At 50.6% G+C, this 14,686-nt stretch overlaps 1 protein-coding gene across 1 annotated transcript in view; it reads right to left on the bottom strand.

Moving 5' to 3' along the window:
* The window catches only part of LOC138104490 (voltage-dependent calcium channel subunit alpha-2/delta-4-like), a 57,376-nt gene extending 56,401 nt beyond the window's left edge, over positions 1-975 (bottom strand). The window contains exon 1 of the mRNA XM_069003786.1: positions 844-975. Within this exon, the coding sequence (XP_068859887.1) occupies positions 844-975 (132 nt within the window). The remainder of the gene's footprint in view (positions 1-843) is intronic.
* Between the last annotated feature and the right edge of the window lie 13,711 nt (positions 976-14,686).

Here is a 14,686-nt window from a genome sequence, read left to right as displayed (position 1 = left end):
TGTAGTGCAGCTCAGCGTCTCATTCCTTTGCTCCAGAGCTCTGGGAAGGACCATTACGCCTTTGCAGAGAGGTGGAGCAAGAACAAGCAAGAAGTGCTGCGGCCTCTTCCTCTATTTAGCCTCCTCCCATTAACATCCTCTGACGGCCACACACGTGAATAACCACGTCTGTGTGTATTACCCAGGCTCTTTCCAGCCAGTAGTGATCCAGACCAACGCAAGGGACCAGAGCTTCGGGGCTGCAAACCTCGCCCTGCACAATCTGGGTCTTGTGCGTGGCAAAGAGATGTCTCCTCGCTCAAACGCCCCGTGTGCATCCCCCACAGCCAGAACCTGGCCAGTGCTGTGCATCCCCTGGGCGTTCCCAGCACACTGAAACCCAGCAGTGTCACTGAAACCACTCTGCTCAGCTGGGAGCTGCCAAACTGGGGCCACTCGTGTCCGCCTCCGTGGTGGGATCTCCGCAAGTTGCAGCAGCAGCAGCGGGGTTTTACGAGTGTGTCTTTAAACTGGTTTTGCCTTCTGTTGCCCAGTACATTAAGCAGAGCATTAATAAATGTCAAAGTACTTAACTAAAGCAGATGAGTATCGTTGCTACTCTTGACGAATGGGGAAGAAGAGATATGGCATTCTAGCCTAGATCTGGGCACCGAATCTGTGGCTCCCATGTCTGTGTCCTCTGCCAGGAGCCAAGGTACGGAAATGCCACTCCCCTGCAGCGATGTGCCCCTCTGGAGGAGCCTGTCCCCGCCGATGCTGCCACTGCCAGGGCGGCATTCCCACCCGCCTGCCCATGCCCTCGGCACTGTTCGCTCCACGCCAGCCACGGAGAGAAACACTTACGTCTCCAGCGGGATCTTCGTCTGGGCCCTGGCAGAGGGCGGGAGGCAGAGCAGACAGAGCATCATCCACGGGACGGCGCAGGGCCCCATCCTCCGGGCACCAGCCATCAGCAGCGGCTCCGGCCGGCGGCATGCGGGGGCTCCCCGCCGTTCCTGCTGCGCTGGGGGGGCTCCCCCGAGGCCCCCGCCATGGTGCCGGGCTGGGAGCCCTGTTCGTGCGGGGCCGGGCCCCGGGGGCACCGCGGGCACCGCGGGCACCGCAGCCGCCTCTGCCCCGGGAGCGCCGCTGCCGCTGCCGGGCGCCGTCGGGGGTGTCCGGCCAGGGGGTGTCCGGCCCGGGGGTGTCCGGCCAGGGGGTGTCCGGCCAGGGGATGTCCGGCCCGGGGGTGTCCGGCCAGGGGGTGTCCGGCCCGGGGGTGTCCGGCCAGGGGGTGTCCGGCCAGGGCAGCCGGAGCCGCGGCAGCTGCGGGCGGGGTGCGCACCCAGAGGTGCGGAGCGGCTCCGTGCCCCGGAGCGGCCGCGCCAGGAGGGAGCTCCGCGCTGGGAGCTGCAGTGGCTGCGTAATCCCCTGCCAGCCCTTAATCCCCTCGCCAAGCAGCAGCAGCCACAGATTTAGGGAAGTGGAGTGGGATAAAATCACCCGGGATTACTCTGATTTCTGAAGACGGGTCTTGGCTTCTCCAGCCGGAGGTCAGGCCGTGCCTGCTTTAAAGGGGTCGCATCCACATCCCCCAAACCCCTCCCTGACCTTTGATCTCTGCCTAGCAGGGCCTCCCCGACCCGCAGGATGCTGGCGGGTGCCTCCGGCAGGTAGTCCCAGCATTATCTCCTGCCCGAAGGGGATCTGGGGCTGGCACCAGGAGCGTGGGGGCAGTGGTGGAGCCCTGAAGGTACCAGCAGCGGGTTCGTGCTGGTTCACCCCTGCTCGGTGCTGAGGTTTGCACAGGAATGATGAGGCTGGGCAGAGCCTTGGCAGCAGCCAGGGCAGCTCCGAGGCAATTGCCAAGGCAATCTCCTTCCAAGCCATGTCTGTGGGTCTCACGCTGGCGAGGGGAGAGGAGGGAAAAGGAGCAGTGGAAAGCAAAAGCGGCGTGAAAGAAAGGACTCTGCCAGTTTCAACTGATCGCCTCCTAATGGGAATGATTATTTATTAATAGCCAGACCTTTCCGTTTGGCCAACATTCAATTGAGATTGCCATCCCCTCGTCTGTGTCTGGAGACCAATGAATCAAAGGAGCCCAATTGCTGAGCTTGATGAATAGCAGGGAGCAGCAAACTGCACACTTCGATGAGGGACACGCTATGGAGGCTCATTATCATCATGAGAAGTATGAATTATAAATAACTGCAGATATGGCAGCAGAAAGAGCATAAATTACTACAGCGACCTGTTGAACAGCTTGACTCTATGGCTGTGAATTAACCCACAATTGGAGTATCTTCCAATCGTCTTTTGCACGTTTACAAATGGCTTGTTTAATATAAAATGCAAGGCCACATGAGATTGTCAGGTTGCTCTTAAGGACGTGGAGGGGGACACTGGCTGTCACAGCACTGAAATAAAATTAAGGCACCTGTCATAGATGTGCTCTGAGTGCAGCTCTGGTGCCTGTCATGGTTTGACTCCTGCTGGCAGCTGGGCCCCACACTCCCCCCTGGAGGGATGGGGGAGAGAATCAGAAGAGTAGGAGAGAAAACTCATGGGTTGAGCTAAAGACAGTTTAATAAGGAAAGCAAGAGCCGCACACGCAAGCCAAGCAGGAAAAATGGGAATTCATCCACCACTTCCCCTGGGCAGGCAGGTGTTCAGCCAGAACCAGGACAGCAGGGCTCATCTCCTTGGGAAGACAAACACCATCACTCTGAATGCCTTCCCCTTTCTCCTTCCTCCCCCCAGCTCGACATGCTGGGCAAGGTGCCATAGGGTGTGGAATATCCCTTGGGGCAGCTGCAGTCAGTGGTCCTGGCTGTGTCCCCTCACAGCTCCTCGTGCACCCCCCAGCCCCCTCGCTGGTCAGGTGGGCTGAGAGGCAGAAAAAGCCTTGGCTCTGTGTAAACACTGCTCAGCAATAACCAAAACATCCCTGTAGTACCATCAGTTTTCAGCACAAATCCAAAAACACAGCCCCATACAAGCTACTGTAAAGAAAATTAACTGTATCCCAGCCAAAAGCAGCATGGATGCACTTTAAATGGGATAGTAGAAGTGACAGAGGAAATACTGAAAAGGGAATAAAACCAGGAAACATTGAATAGAGGTTAAATTGCATGATGAAGAGGCTGAAAGCCTGTGGTAAGGAATTAAGTAATTCCAGGAATAACTCACCTCAGGATAGGATGGTTTTGTCATTTATTACAATATTTACTCCAGACTGAATGTCTTATTGAAAGTTACAGTCTTCTTCAAGCAGAAGCTGTGGGCCTGGAGGGCATACATTTCTCTTTATGTTTTTAAGTCTGTGTAAAGTGTTACACGGGAAAGTCAAAATGGTTCTTTCTGACCTTAAAATCTACAAAAAAATCAATTTCTACACAACAAACACTCAAGAGACAGTGCCTTCAGCACATCACATAGCTGTACAGCAGCTGCCTGAGCCAGCTTTGGAAGGCAACAGGCAGAGCAGATCTGGGCCTGTGTGATTCACCTCTCTCAAATGGCCAAAATGTGCTGCCCCCTCCTGCCCCTGCAGCTGGAAAAGAGGAGAAAATCGCTCTTAGAGGAGCTAGGAAGACTGACAATGAAGGCTTCATTTGCCTGTGCTCACCAGGATTAAAGCTGAGGGGTGGCATCCAGGGTGACAGGCTTCCCCATCCGCATCCTTCAGAAAGAGAGGATAAAAGTTCACATTCTGAAAAAAAATCTGAAATGAGATCTGAAGGCAGGAGCATCAACATTTTAGATGGCATTTCCCCTCCATCACTCACAATTGTTATTGTCAGTGATTTTTGCAGGATCTCTTCACTAACCCTGTGTGCTGTTTGCAGCTGGGACCCAGTTTAACCCAGATGGGTTCTGGCAAGAGCCCTTGTCTGGGTGTGTTTGGTAACCCCTGAAACTCTGATAGAGAAGGCGGTGAGGCAGCAACACGCTGAACTGGGAGATCCAAATCCCTTTATTTGGATTTATCTCATTTGCTGGATATATCTCACTTAACCCCTTAATGATCTAAAATTGCAAGGAAGCAAGATTGGAAGATTAAATGAAAATAGCACTGAAAACTGAAAACCCCAGGTGCCTGAGGGCCCTTAATGGGATTAGTGTGCATCCAGTCGCTTCTGCAGAGCTCAGCCTCCACAGTGTGTGAGCGCAGTTGGAGCAAGGGAAGGAGATAACAGCAGGGTCTGACTGGGGAAAAGGAAAATGAAACCTGGGAGAAAGAATGAAAGCAAACACATAACAAAGAGTGACAATTTAAGGCTGCAAGAGATATGAGGTGAGCAAGTGCAGCAATTTAGAGCTACATTTGCAAAACCATGAGGCGATTAAAAAACCACCAGTGTGGTTTTGTGCTGTAGACACAGGCAGGGGGGAGATTCAGCTGCTCTGTTTATTTCTGGTTTGACTAAAACCAGAGTTCAGTTGGGATTATCACGTTATGAGAAGCTCCTGGCAAACGTTACGACCAGCAAAAGAACAAATACCATCAGAACACTGGTTAAAAAGTGCAGAGTCACCGTGGGTACATACGGGGAGAGTGGGGCAAAATGAAGCAACAGGAACTGCACACCCAGCATCATGGGATCACAGAACAGAGCTGTGGAAGCACTGAGGTGGGAAAAGACCTTTAGGGTCACATAGTCCAACCATTAACCTACACTGCCAGGTCAAGCACAAAGCATGTCCCTAAACCCCACGTGTACACATCTTTGAAGAACCTCCGAGAGAGCTGATTCGAAGGTGCCAGGCAAGGCACAACCTCTTGAGGCCACCTCCCTCCATGCAGTGCTGCTCAGCAAGGTTTTGTAGTGATGCCTTGAGAGGCCACCTGAGAACAGAGACTGGACAGGAGTAAGGGAATAAAGGTGGGTATTTATTTGAAAGGCCTTCAAAGGTACCCCTGGGCAGCCAGAGGCTGCTGCCGAGATGGGCCCCAAGGTGGACCCCAAGTCACAAGTTCTTCACCCTTTTATAGGTTTGGTTCATTTGCATATCAGGGTTAATTCTCCAGTTAAAGCTTCAGTTAATGATGTAATTTCCCCAAGCTTGCCCCCCTTTCAGAAGCTGTTGGTTTACACACTTTGGGCCTAGGACGGTCTGCGTGTCCTTGGAGAGCAGGCCCAGAGAGGCTTTGTTGTGTCTGCCCAGCACAGAGAGCAGAAGTGAACAGGCTCCAAGGAACTCCAGAGTTACACACCAGGCAGTGCAGGATTTGAAAAATATCAAAGTTAAAACCTAAGGCATCAGTAGCAGCCAAGTGTCTCTCTGTTGGAGCAGGGCATATGGCAGCAACCTTGAACACAGCCAAGAGGAGGGGGTACAGCTTCATGGACGTGAAGAGTAGATGGGGCAGTGTCTCAGCTTCCTCAGGCATCAAACTCATTGTGATGCTGTTTGTGTTGCCTGGAGGTTTGTTGAGTGAAGCTGGTGACCAGAGACACTTCCCCCTGTGGCACCCGTGGTACAGCTCTCCCAGCTGGCCCATGCAGTGAGGCAGGGCTGCTCCAGGGCTCACAACAGGGTCCTTTTTGCACCGCAGATATCAGAACCAGAGAAGAGGTTGCAAGACATCAGCCTGACTTGCTTTTCATTCTTGGAGACTCTGGGATCTTGCTGTGAGCCTACCACCACCGCACACCTCAAGTCAAGTCTTTGCTCCATCATGATCCTGAGCTTAAAACATCTGGGATGATGCCATGAAGATTTTTGTGCTTTCTTTTATACCCCTGTTATACCCTTTTACAACTTCTGTATTCCTAGTGCTTTTTGCCTACATTCTTGGACTTGTTTGTCAAGCTAGCAGACTAAACATTTTAGAAGCTTCGTAGCCAGAGATCAGTGTGCCCCAGAGCCCAAGGTCCTCTCCAGAACACATTCTGTAAACCAAGATAGAATCATCCAGGGGAAGGTTCCTTGGGGACGGGGGCTCACTCGAGCCTCTCATTGGGGAATCTTTGATAGATCTGCTAATTAGTAACACCTATAATGTTACAGCCAATGTTGGGGGAGAGGGGGGGACACAGAGACTCGGCGGGGTGCATCTCGATGCATATGACCTGGACGTGTGCACCTAAGGATCCTTAAAATAAATACCAAGGTAAAATCCCTTTTCCCCTTCTAACCGTGTGTGACTCTTGATTTTAAGACCAGGAAAAGGCATCAGGGACACAACCACTTAAAATACGAGTCATTTCCTTTGATTTCAAATACTGTAAAATCAGTCATGATGGGAATAAATGATGCAGTCTTGTTCCCAGCAGATGCCTTCATCTGAGATCACAGCCTTCAGCCTCTCCTTACCTCTTGACAGGGCTCCTTAGATGAGTATCTGGCACAAAATCGCCTTTCTACCTGGTCAAATACTCTGCTTTTGACACTGCTCTCTCAGCAGTGTTTGAGCTTGTGTCCTGTTGAGGAGACACGAGGATGGCAGCTCTGCCTCGTGTGAGTAGCTGTGACCATTCCTCGGGGTGCTTTGGAAGGCAGGCAGGCAGTGTTTGGCCAATACTACAGAATCCAATCTCCCTATCCCAGCAGCTGCCAGGGGAGGGGATCCTTGCCAGAGGCAGTGATGGAAAACTACTTTTAGCCATGGTTTTACTGACTGGTCATGCAGGTCTCTTCTGCTGGAGCTGCAGTGCTGTGGAGAGTTAGCACTCTCTGCAAGCGGACTTTGCAGAGGTGGGGATTTGATGGCAGTGGAAGGAGCTGCTCCTGCATGAGTGGTGGTGCTGGACACTGGACCAGGGGAGGTGTCCCTCAGCTGAGCACTGCCCTCCCAACCCATTTGGTCCCATCAGGACCTGTGCAATCCCAGCTGAGCTCTGGGAAGCTGCAGTGAAACAGATGCTGTCTGGTCTGGGACTTTGCTGGCTGCAAGACTGGCAGCGCCTGGGACTTGGCAAGTTTGGGATGGTGAGACCTGGAAGATCTTCAGCACTGGCTGGTGCTGGGTGAGCAGAGCCTCTGTGAGTGCCCCCTCCTCACCACAGCCCTGCTGCAAAAACAGCTCCCTCACTTCCAGGTGTGTTTTGGGTTAAACGAGCGAGTTTGAACACCACCTGCATGCAGGGGAAATGCTTCATACAGCCTGCAGCTGTGCATGGAGAGGTTCTCCTGCCCAGGCTGGTACATGCCAGTGGTCATAAGGAGACCCTGATATGATCCCCAGAGGGGGCACACAAAGTCTGTTCACCCCGGGAAGGCACGGATACCTGCTCGCCTGGCACCTCACTGGAGTCTGCAGAGCAGTAGAGTCACCCCTGGTGTGACACAGAGGTTATGGGTACCCTGACTGGCATGGAGGCAGGCATTACACCCCTGCCTTCCCTTCAGGTGGCCTCAGAGGCTGTGAAGGGTGGTGAATGCCTGGCCTGCAGAGCACCATCAGACATCGGCAGGATGACATGGAGCACACGTGTCCTCCCAGAGCCCACATCACACCCGGTGCTCGGTACATTTCTGCCTGCAGACCCCATCATCTGCCAGCCACATGCTCTCCCTGCAGTTTATAGAAGCAGCTGCATAGGTGTCACATTAATTAATGCCTTCGGCTGGTTACTTTGCCTTTTCTCCTTTTTAGTTTTTTTTCCACAGCTCCGCTCTAAATTTAGACTTGTTTAAATACTCTAAGATGAAATGAGCATTTTTTAAAAATTTGTTTTTGCTAGCAGCATTTTAAACCCTCATCTGACAGTGTTCTGAGCAGCAGGAAATCCGGGGCACAGAGGGAGACACCAAGGGAGCGTAGAATGTGCAGGAAACAAAGAGCGCTGGAGCATCTTCCCACCACCTCTGAAGCCATGGCAAGAAAAAGAAGAACGAATTAAAAAAAAAAAGAACAAGAAAAGGAAAAGTAAGTGAAAGCAGATGCTCTGTTTGGGGAGAACTGTGAGCAGAATGCAGCTTTCCTGTGTGCTGCCACAAAAGCACCCAGAGTGAAAGTCAACTTTATCCTTCCCTCTCCACTATCAAGGGTTAAACTTAATCTTTTACATTTCAGGTCCACCTGAAGGAGCTTGATTAAGAGAAAGAGAAATCCCATTTTAAAAGAGATTAAAGCCTTTTGTGATGAACTGGCTGCACTAGAACAGCTTTCTCAAGGGGGGAGGCTTTGCTTTGTGGGGAGCCCCAGGAATTGTGGTGCATCAAGTGACTGAATAAATGATGCCAGTCGTTGTGGTAATCTGTGCTGCAGAGACACCTGACTCAGTGCACATCTAGCAACATCATCTCTGCTGCCAAATCCTTTGTATTAAATGCATGATGCAATGACCCTGTTCGGGGAACACGCTGCAGGTCCCTCCTTCTCTCTGCTCCATGTGTTAGTCCGGATTCAGGATTTTGCAAGGTTATCAGGACAGAGGTATTTGGGCCAAATTAAAGTTGTTCCAGCCTGGCAGGGCTACAGAAAAGGAGGGTCCCTCGTCCATCTGTTCCACTGTCAGGGTCAGCAGGTGTGGAAAGCACAGAGATGAGTTACTTGCCTTTATGATCTGATGTTACTGGTTCACCTATTCGCTGAAATCCTGAGAAGGATCTATTAGGTTATGGCCATAGGGTATTTTGGAAATACAGTAATTCTCTGAGCTGTTGCAGGGGGAGACAGCAGAGCCTCCAGTGCTGAGGACCCTCTTCTGGCTCGCCAAGTGATCCACAGGGACAAAGCAGCAAAGCCCTCTGCTTCCCTGCCCTGCCCCGATGTATTTGGATCACACCGTCAGTTTAGCAGGCTTGGACTGAGCCCACGGGAGCTTTCCTCTGTTGCCAGGCAGTAGGGCTGGATCAGGAGGCAGTGCAGCTGGGCTGCAGCACTCTGCAGGCCTCTCTCTAGTGATCCAGGCGTCGAGCATCTGCCTGTCAGGAGAAATGGCATCAGAGCAGCTGAGCTGGCTCTCCCCAGCGCGGTGGCCGTGGGCCACAGGCTCTGCATCTGTGGGCTCGCACGGCACGTACGGCGCTCCTGCCTCATCCTTGGGGAAGCTGCTGCACGCTACCACAGCACAAATAAAGGGCAGTGTCTGGGCAGAAAGACCTTTTTTTTTTTAAAAAAAAAGTCTTTCAAAGGTTGAGAATCTTTGAACCTTTCCTGCTAATTTTGTTCTGTTGCTGGTACTGGGTGCTCAGGCAAGACCTATTGCAGAAATGTGTATCAGAATTTCTGGAATATTCAGAACTCAATAAAAAAATCTTAAAATTCTTACTAGTATTATTATTATTTTCCTTCCTTTCGATTTCACAGAAGGCAGCAGCTTTGCCAAAATTCTAGGTCACAAATTATAACATTTCATGCTTTTCTCCTTTGAAAACAAGACTGTTTTTTTTTTTCCCCACAAAAATCAGAGGCGATCAGTTTCAGTGTGATTAAAGATAAAAGCTGGGCTTTGGATACATTTTACCACACATTGATGTAGGTGTAGATAAAAACAGTCCATTCTTTCATGAATATTAATGAAAACATGTTTTGTGATTTCAGGCAACCATCAATTGTTATTAAAAATACCCTGACAGTTTTGAAGAAGAGAAAGAGGTGGGGGAAGGCTCTGCAAAAGGCTTTCCACATCCAATTAACACCATTTCGTGTTTTGCTGTGGAATTACCCTGTACTGAGTGTGAAAGGTGCTTCCCTGACCTCCAGCTGCTCAGCGGGCTGGCAGGGAATGGTGTTCACCCATCCAAGCGTGGCAGCGCCGGCACCGCTCCTTTTAAACTCTTTTAACCTCTGGTTACAATTCAAGTCACTTCCCGTCACCCTAAATTGCCTCCGAGTTCGTAATTAGCTCAGTCACCTGCCAGCTTCCATAGCACACACTCATTCTTCCTCCCTTCGACATCTGACAGCATCTCGCCCGGCGAGTGCCTTTCAGACAGAGTTCCCCTCCACCCCAGGGGCTTTTGTGCTGCGAGCCTGCCCTGGAAGGACGAAGACACAAATCACGTTGTGCGCAGAAGGATCATTAAATGCCTGCTTTGATTCCCTTCAAGGAGCACAAACGAGCTGAGGAAGCGAACCAGCGCGTTCCTTGCCAGCATTTTTTGTCGATGTTTTTCAACCCCCCTCGGTGTGGGATGATGGAGCCAGCCACCCTCTGTGGTGGGTGAGGTCTCTCCGGCTCACAGCCATCCCCTCCCGACATGGGTGCTGGCTAAGGACACTGTCAGCCCCCCAGGAAAGAGTGCTTCCCAAGGATTTAGCCTGCTCTGGGCACATATGTTACGATGGAAAAGAATCTCTCTCTTACTGCTGGAACGTGTAGCAGTGGGCAAAGTTTGTGTCTGAAAAGATCAGTTTCTAGCAGCCTGGCTCCTTCTACTTCCCCCTGCTGTTGTCAGCATCTGGGCAGCACATGGGACAGGCAGGAGGGAGACAGGGACAGCTCAGCAAACCACTGGGTCAGGGACAGAGCAGTCTGCAGCACGCTGGAGATAAAACCAAGAACTGTGCTCACTGTCTGACCAAAGGTGGAATGTAGGATTACAAGAGGTATAGATAAATAGTATTTAATATACAGAAAATTTAAATGTAAAAGTTTAATAAACATTTCTAAATTTTATGTTGCAAGAAAGAAAATTTCTATTCCAACTCGTGACGTCTGTCTAAAATAATCTTTCATTTGCCAAAGCCGCATTCCAACTCCTGCCCTCTCGTTAGTGCAGCGTTGAGCTGAAGTTTACATCTTTCTGAGCCAGAGGTTCAGACAGAAGTTTCAGACAGAAGCCAAACAGCTGTGCCCTGAGGGATTCCTTCACAGGAAATCTGATGTGCATAAAGTAGGCAGAGCAGCGCTGAAATCTCGTTAGTGCTGGTTGCTTGCTGCAGCTCTGACCTTGGCTTAATTCCTTCAAGTGATGCTGGAGTTAATTGGCGTTCTCAGTCTGGAGTGAGTCCCTTTTCCAAGGGCAGTTTACACCTAGATCTACTCTGCTCACAGGCCTGTAAGTCCCCTGGACAGGAAAAGCATTACCTGGCAGTTCCTGTGCTCTGATGGACGGTGTCACACTCTGACAGCCACTGAGCTACTTCATGGCAGCCCCCGAGTGTCAGCCTCCCGTGTGGAGCCCAGGGCTGCAGGGAAGCCACGGCCAAGCACAGCAGCTGCGTTTTACAGCAGATGTTGTTGTGCAGCCTTGAGGCTCTCCACGCTCTGTCAGCAGGCACAGGGACAGCCACCCCTCCCGGCACACTCCACCTGCTCCAGCAAATTCCCCTTACTCACCCCACACCTCCCCCTTGCCAGCTCTGGCTCGTGTGGGAGGTGGATTCCTGAGTCTGGCAGTGGCTCTCTATGGTTGGTGGGGAAGTACACAGGGCCAGAGACACAGCTCTCCTCATCCTCCTCATCCCACCTGGAGATGTTTTTCCCTTTCCAACTGTGCCCGGGATTCCACAAGTCCTTTCCTGGGCCACCTTCAAACTGTGCTGTGCTGTGCTGTTGTCACAGTCCTCAAAGTCCTCAGCTTTGTCCCATCCTTGGAGTGCCATAACTTTCTACTTGCCTTCTAGAGGCTTTTCCAGAGTTCTGCTGGTTTTTTTTTTTTTGCTAATACCTATTTTTACACCCACCACCAGCCGTTTTTTTTCTCATCTACCCAGGCAGAAACAGCAACCAGAAAGGTCATTCACTTCCAAAGCCTTCCCTCCAAGGATGGTCTGCAGCAGCAAAGGGCAGGCTGGTGTTCTTCCTCATCCCACTGACACAAACATCTGTTGAGGGTGATCAGGAAAGAAAGGAACTCATTGCTTTCACAGCCCTCCCAAAATGCTGCAGGGAGTCCAGCACACTTCCAAATTCTGCACCATGCTGGTCATGCTCAGGCTAAGAGATTAAAAAGGAATAACCTAACCCATCCAGTATGGAACGAGATGGAAGCAGAGAAGGTTGATGTGACTAGAACTCCTTAGAACTGGTTGTTTAGGAGGGCTGGGAAATCCAACAGGTTAAAAGAGCCATGGAGCCCTTTTCCTGCTTTTTGGAAGGGAAGACACGGATTAGCTGGATTCAGTACGCTGCTGAACGTGTTAACCAAGGAGAAAATTGTTATTAGCTCCAGAAAATTGCCACTTGTGCCTGTGGCAGCTCAGGGCCATGAAGGTGTAGAAAGAAATGCAGAGAGCACAGAGGGAGCTCAGTCTCTGGACAGGGGTTTTGTGGAGAAGATCCTGTGTCCAGGAGCCAGGAATGTTTTGTTGTCCACAGTGGGTTGTTTTCAGCATTGCTGAGCAGTGCTGTGCTGGGCCATGAGCTTCCCTGGTGCATGAAGACTGGGGTGGCAAAGGACAAGGGCAGAAACAGATCTCAGCAGCTCAACAGCCCACCCTATTCTGGCAAAGCCATGTTTGTGGGGAAGTAGCTAACACAGGAGGTTTTGCCTTTTCCTCTCCCAGTGCAAATGGACTTTTTGTAATTCTCAACAGTAGCAATTGTTCACCTTTGGACAGACAATCAAAACCCCTTTAAGACTCCCATTAAGCTGCTGCAGTCATCAGGCAAGGGAAAAACACTTTCAAGGAAGAAGCACAACAGCAGCTTTGACAGCAGCACGTCGCAAATCACGTCAGAGACTGAGCAAAGAGCAAGGGAAGAGCAGACGCTGATGGGACAGGAAGGATAACGGGAAACTTGCACCAACTGGCCTCCTTAGGGTGCTCTTTACCACACAGCTGGAGAGAGCACTTCTTGGAGCAACTGTAATTTGTTTTTTGATCAATACAGGAGCTGCATGTGAAAATACTCCCGCTGTTCTGGTCACTCCTGCTGGCTTTGTTCATTTGCCTGGCCTACAACAGGCTCAGGGCATGCCAGGCTGCCACATGCCAGCCACTGGGATGCTGCAGAGGAAGGGAGAGGGGAAGGGATTCCTGCTGGGTGATAAAGTACCTGCAAAGGGAAGGGAATATAATATCAGAAATCCTGCATTTGTCAGGACTAATTTTTGGTTGCTAGGCTGCTGCTGTTGCCTCTATCTGCTCCTTGCTTTTCCCAGTTTTCGCTGCCTACACGACTTTCGCTGCTGATCTCTTATGAAGCGTTGAATCTGGGAAACAGAGCAGTTTGGGCTGGACTGAGGGATTTCTCAGTTGGCTGCAAACAAAATTGAAGTGTTGGGAGAGGAGCAAAGCCCCAGTGAGGTGTGACTGAGCATCAGTCTCTGCCTTTCCCTCTTGGCTTCTTCTGTGACCTCCATACATCCATTATGGAACCGCTCTTCATGTCCATTTCAAGGGGGATAATATTCTTCTCTCTCCTTCAGAAGGGCAATGTGTAGAAAAAGCACTTCTAGAGACTTCTATCTAGCTGTTTATGTAAATGCACTTGGAGAGCAATGTTGAAGACTTAAAAAATATATGTAAGAAATAGAAATCCTTTAAAATCCTGTAAGAGTTCTCATCCAAAGATGTTTCAGGGGATTAAGAAATCATCACTTCCAAAAAAAGGAGGAGAGCACTTTAGGTTAAATACCCAAAGAGTGTTAGTGTCCCTCTGCTCTGTATCTGAACAGAAGTGGTGTTCCCCTCCCCACCTTCTGTCTGTCCAGGCCTGCCCTCTCAGCACATTGTAATTAAGCAGGTTGTTACGGTGTGATGAGAAGAGCCCCACTTCTACCCTTCTGTCACCTCCTAAGCTGACATTTTATCTCTGAGATCTTCCCACTTCCTAACCTGGTTTCTTCAAGGTGTGCCCCACAGCCCTGGCAGAGGCACGAGGGCTCGTTGTCTTCATCTCTGGCCATGCAACTGCTCCCTGCACTGGACACTGGCGAGCCTTTGTCTGCTGGATTTAGCAGCCCCCTGCAGTGAGGGATTAGCTTGGTGTCCTGAAATTTAATGCTCTCTAAATTTCTGCTTTTATCCAAGGAAGTGAAAGTTTTCCTAAACAAAATCATGTTTCATTTGTGCTCTTCTATCTCCCTGCTCTCTTCTCATTTCCACACCTTTGCTTCTGCCCTTAAATGTGAGCTGAAAATTTCCAGTTTTCACTTCTATTTAGAATTATTCACTAATTTCAAACTCCTTACTGGATTTTCTGGAGTACACAGTCATCCTTTCTTCACGTCTCTCAGACAAAGGAGTTAACTGGAGACTCCTCAATTTTATGTTTCTACTCATTCCCTCTACCCTTCCCTTGATGGAGCTCCTGTTTTATGATCCCCAGAGGGACTTTTCTCAAAGACAACAATGCTTTTATTTGTTTCATCATCTTCATCTGTGGTCCTGCTGACACTGCTGAGACATTCCTGAGTTGTGGCACACTTTTGGTGGGACGTGATGGGCCTGGGGGGAGCCCGTGGTGATGGCCTGTGCTTGCCCATGGGGCAGACAAGGGTTACAACATCTCCCCGCAGCTGCTTTGGAGGAACTGGAGGTGGTGATGATAGGAATTGGGGCAGGGGTGAGGAGGAGGGCACGGATTGCTTGGAAGCACTGGGTTTTGGCCTTCAGGGGGAAAAACAGGAGGAGGGAAGGAGGGTGAGACAGCAGAGACAAGCGGCTGATCCTGCTTGCAAACACCTCCGGCAGAGATACTGCGCCTCTGCTGCCAAACTTCAAGCATTAAGCAGGGCATTCCTGAACTGTGTTACCATACTGCAACTCTCCAGCTCCCCTTATTCAAACCCTTGGCCACAGCTCACTGCATCCACGGCAGAAGGCAGGAGAGGCAGGACTTCCCTGATAAGAATCCAGGAA

Source organism: Aphelocoma coerulescens, chromosome 1A, assembly GCF_041296385.1.
Source record: "Aphelocoma coerulescens isolate FSJ_1873_10779 chromosome 1A, UR_Acoe_1.0, whole genome shotgun sequence".
In the NCBI taxonomy this organism is placed as follows: Eukaryota; Metazoa; Chordata; class Aves; order Passeriformes; family Corvidae; genus Aphelocoma; species Aphelocoma coerulescens.
This window is presented reverse-complemented; position numbering and strand designations above follow the sequence as displayed.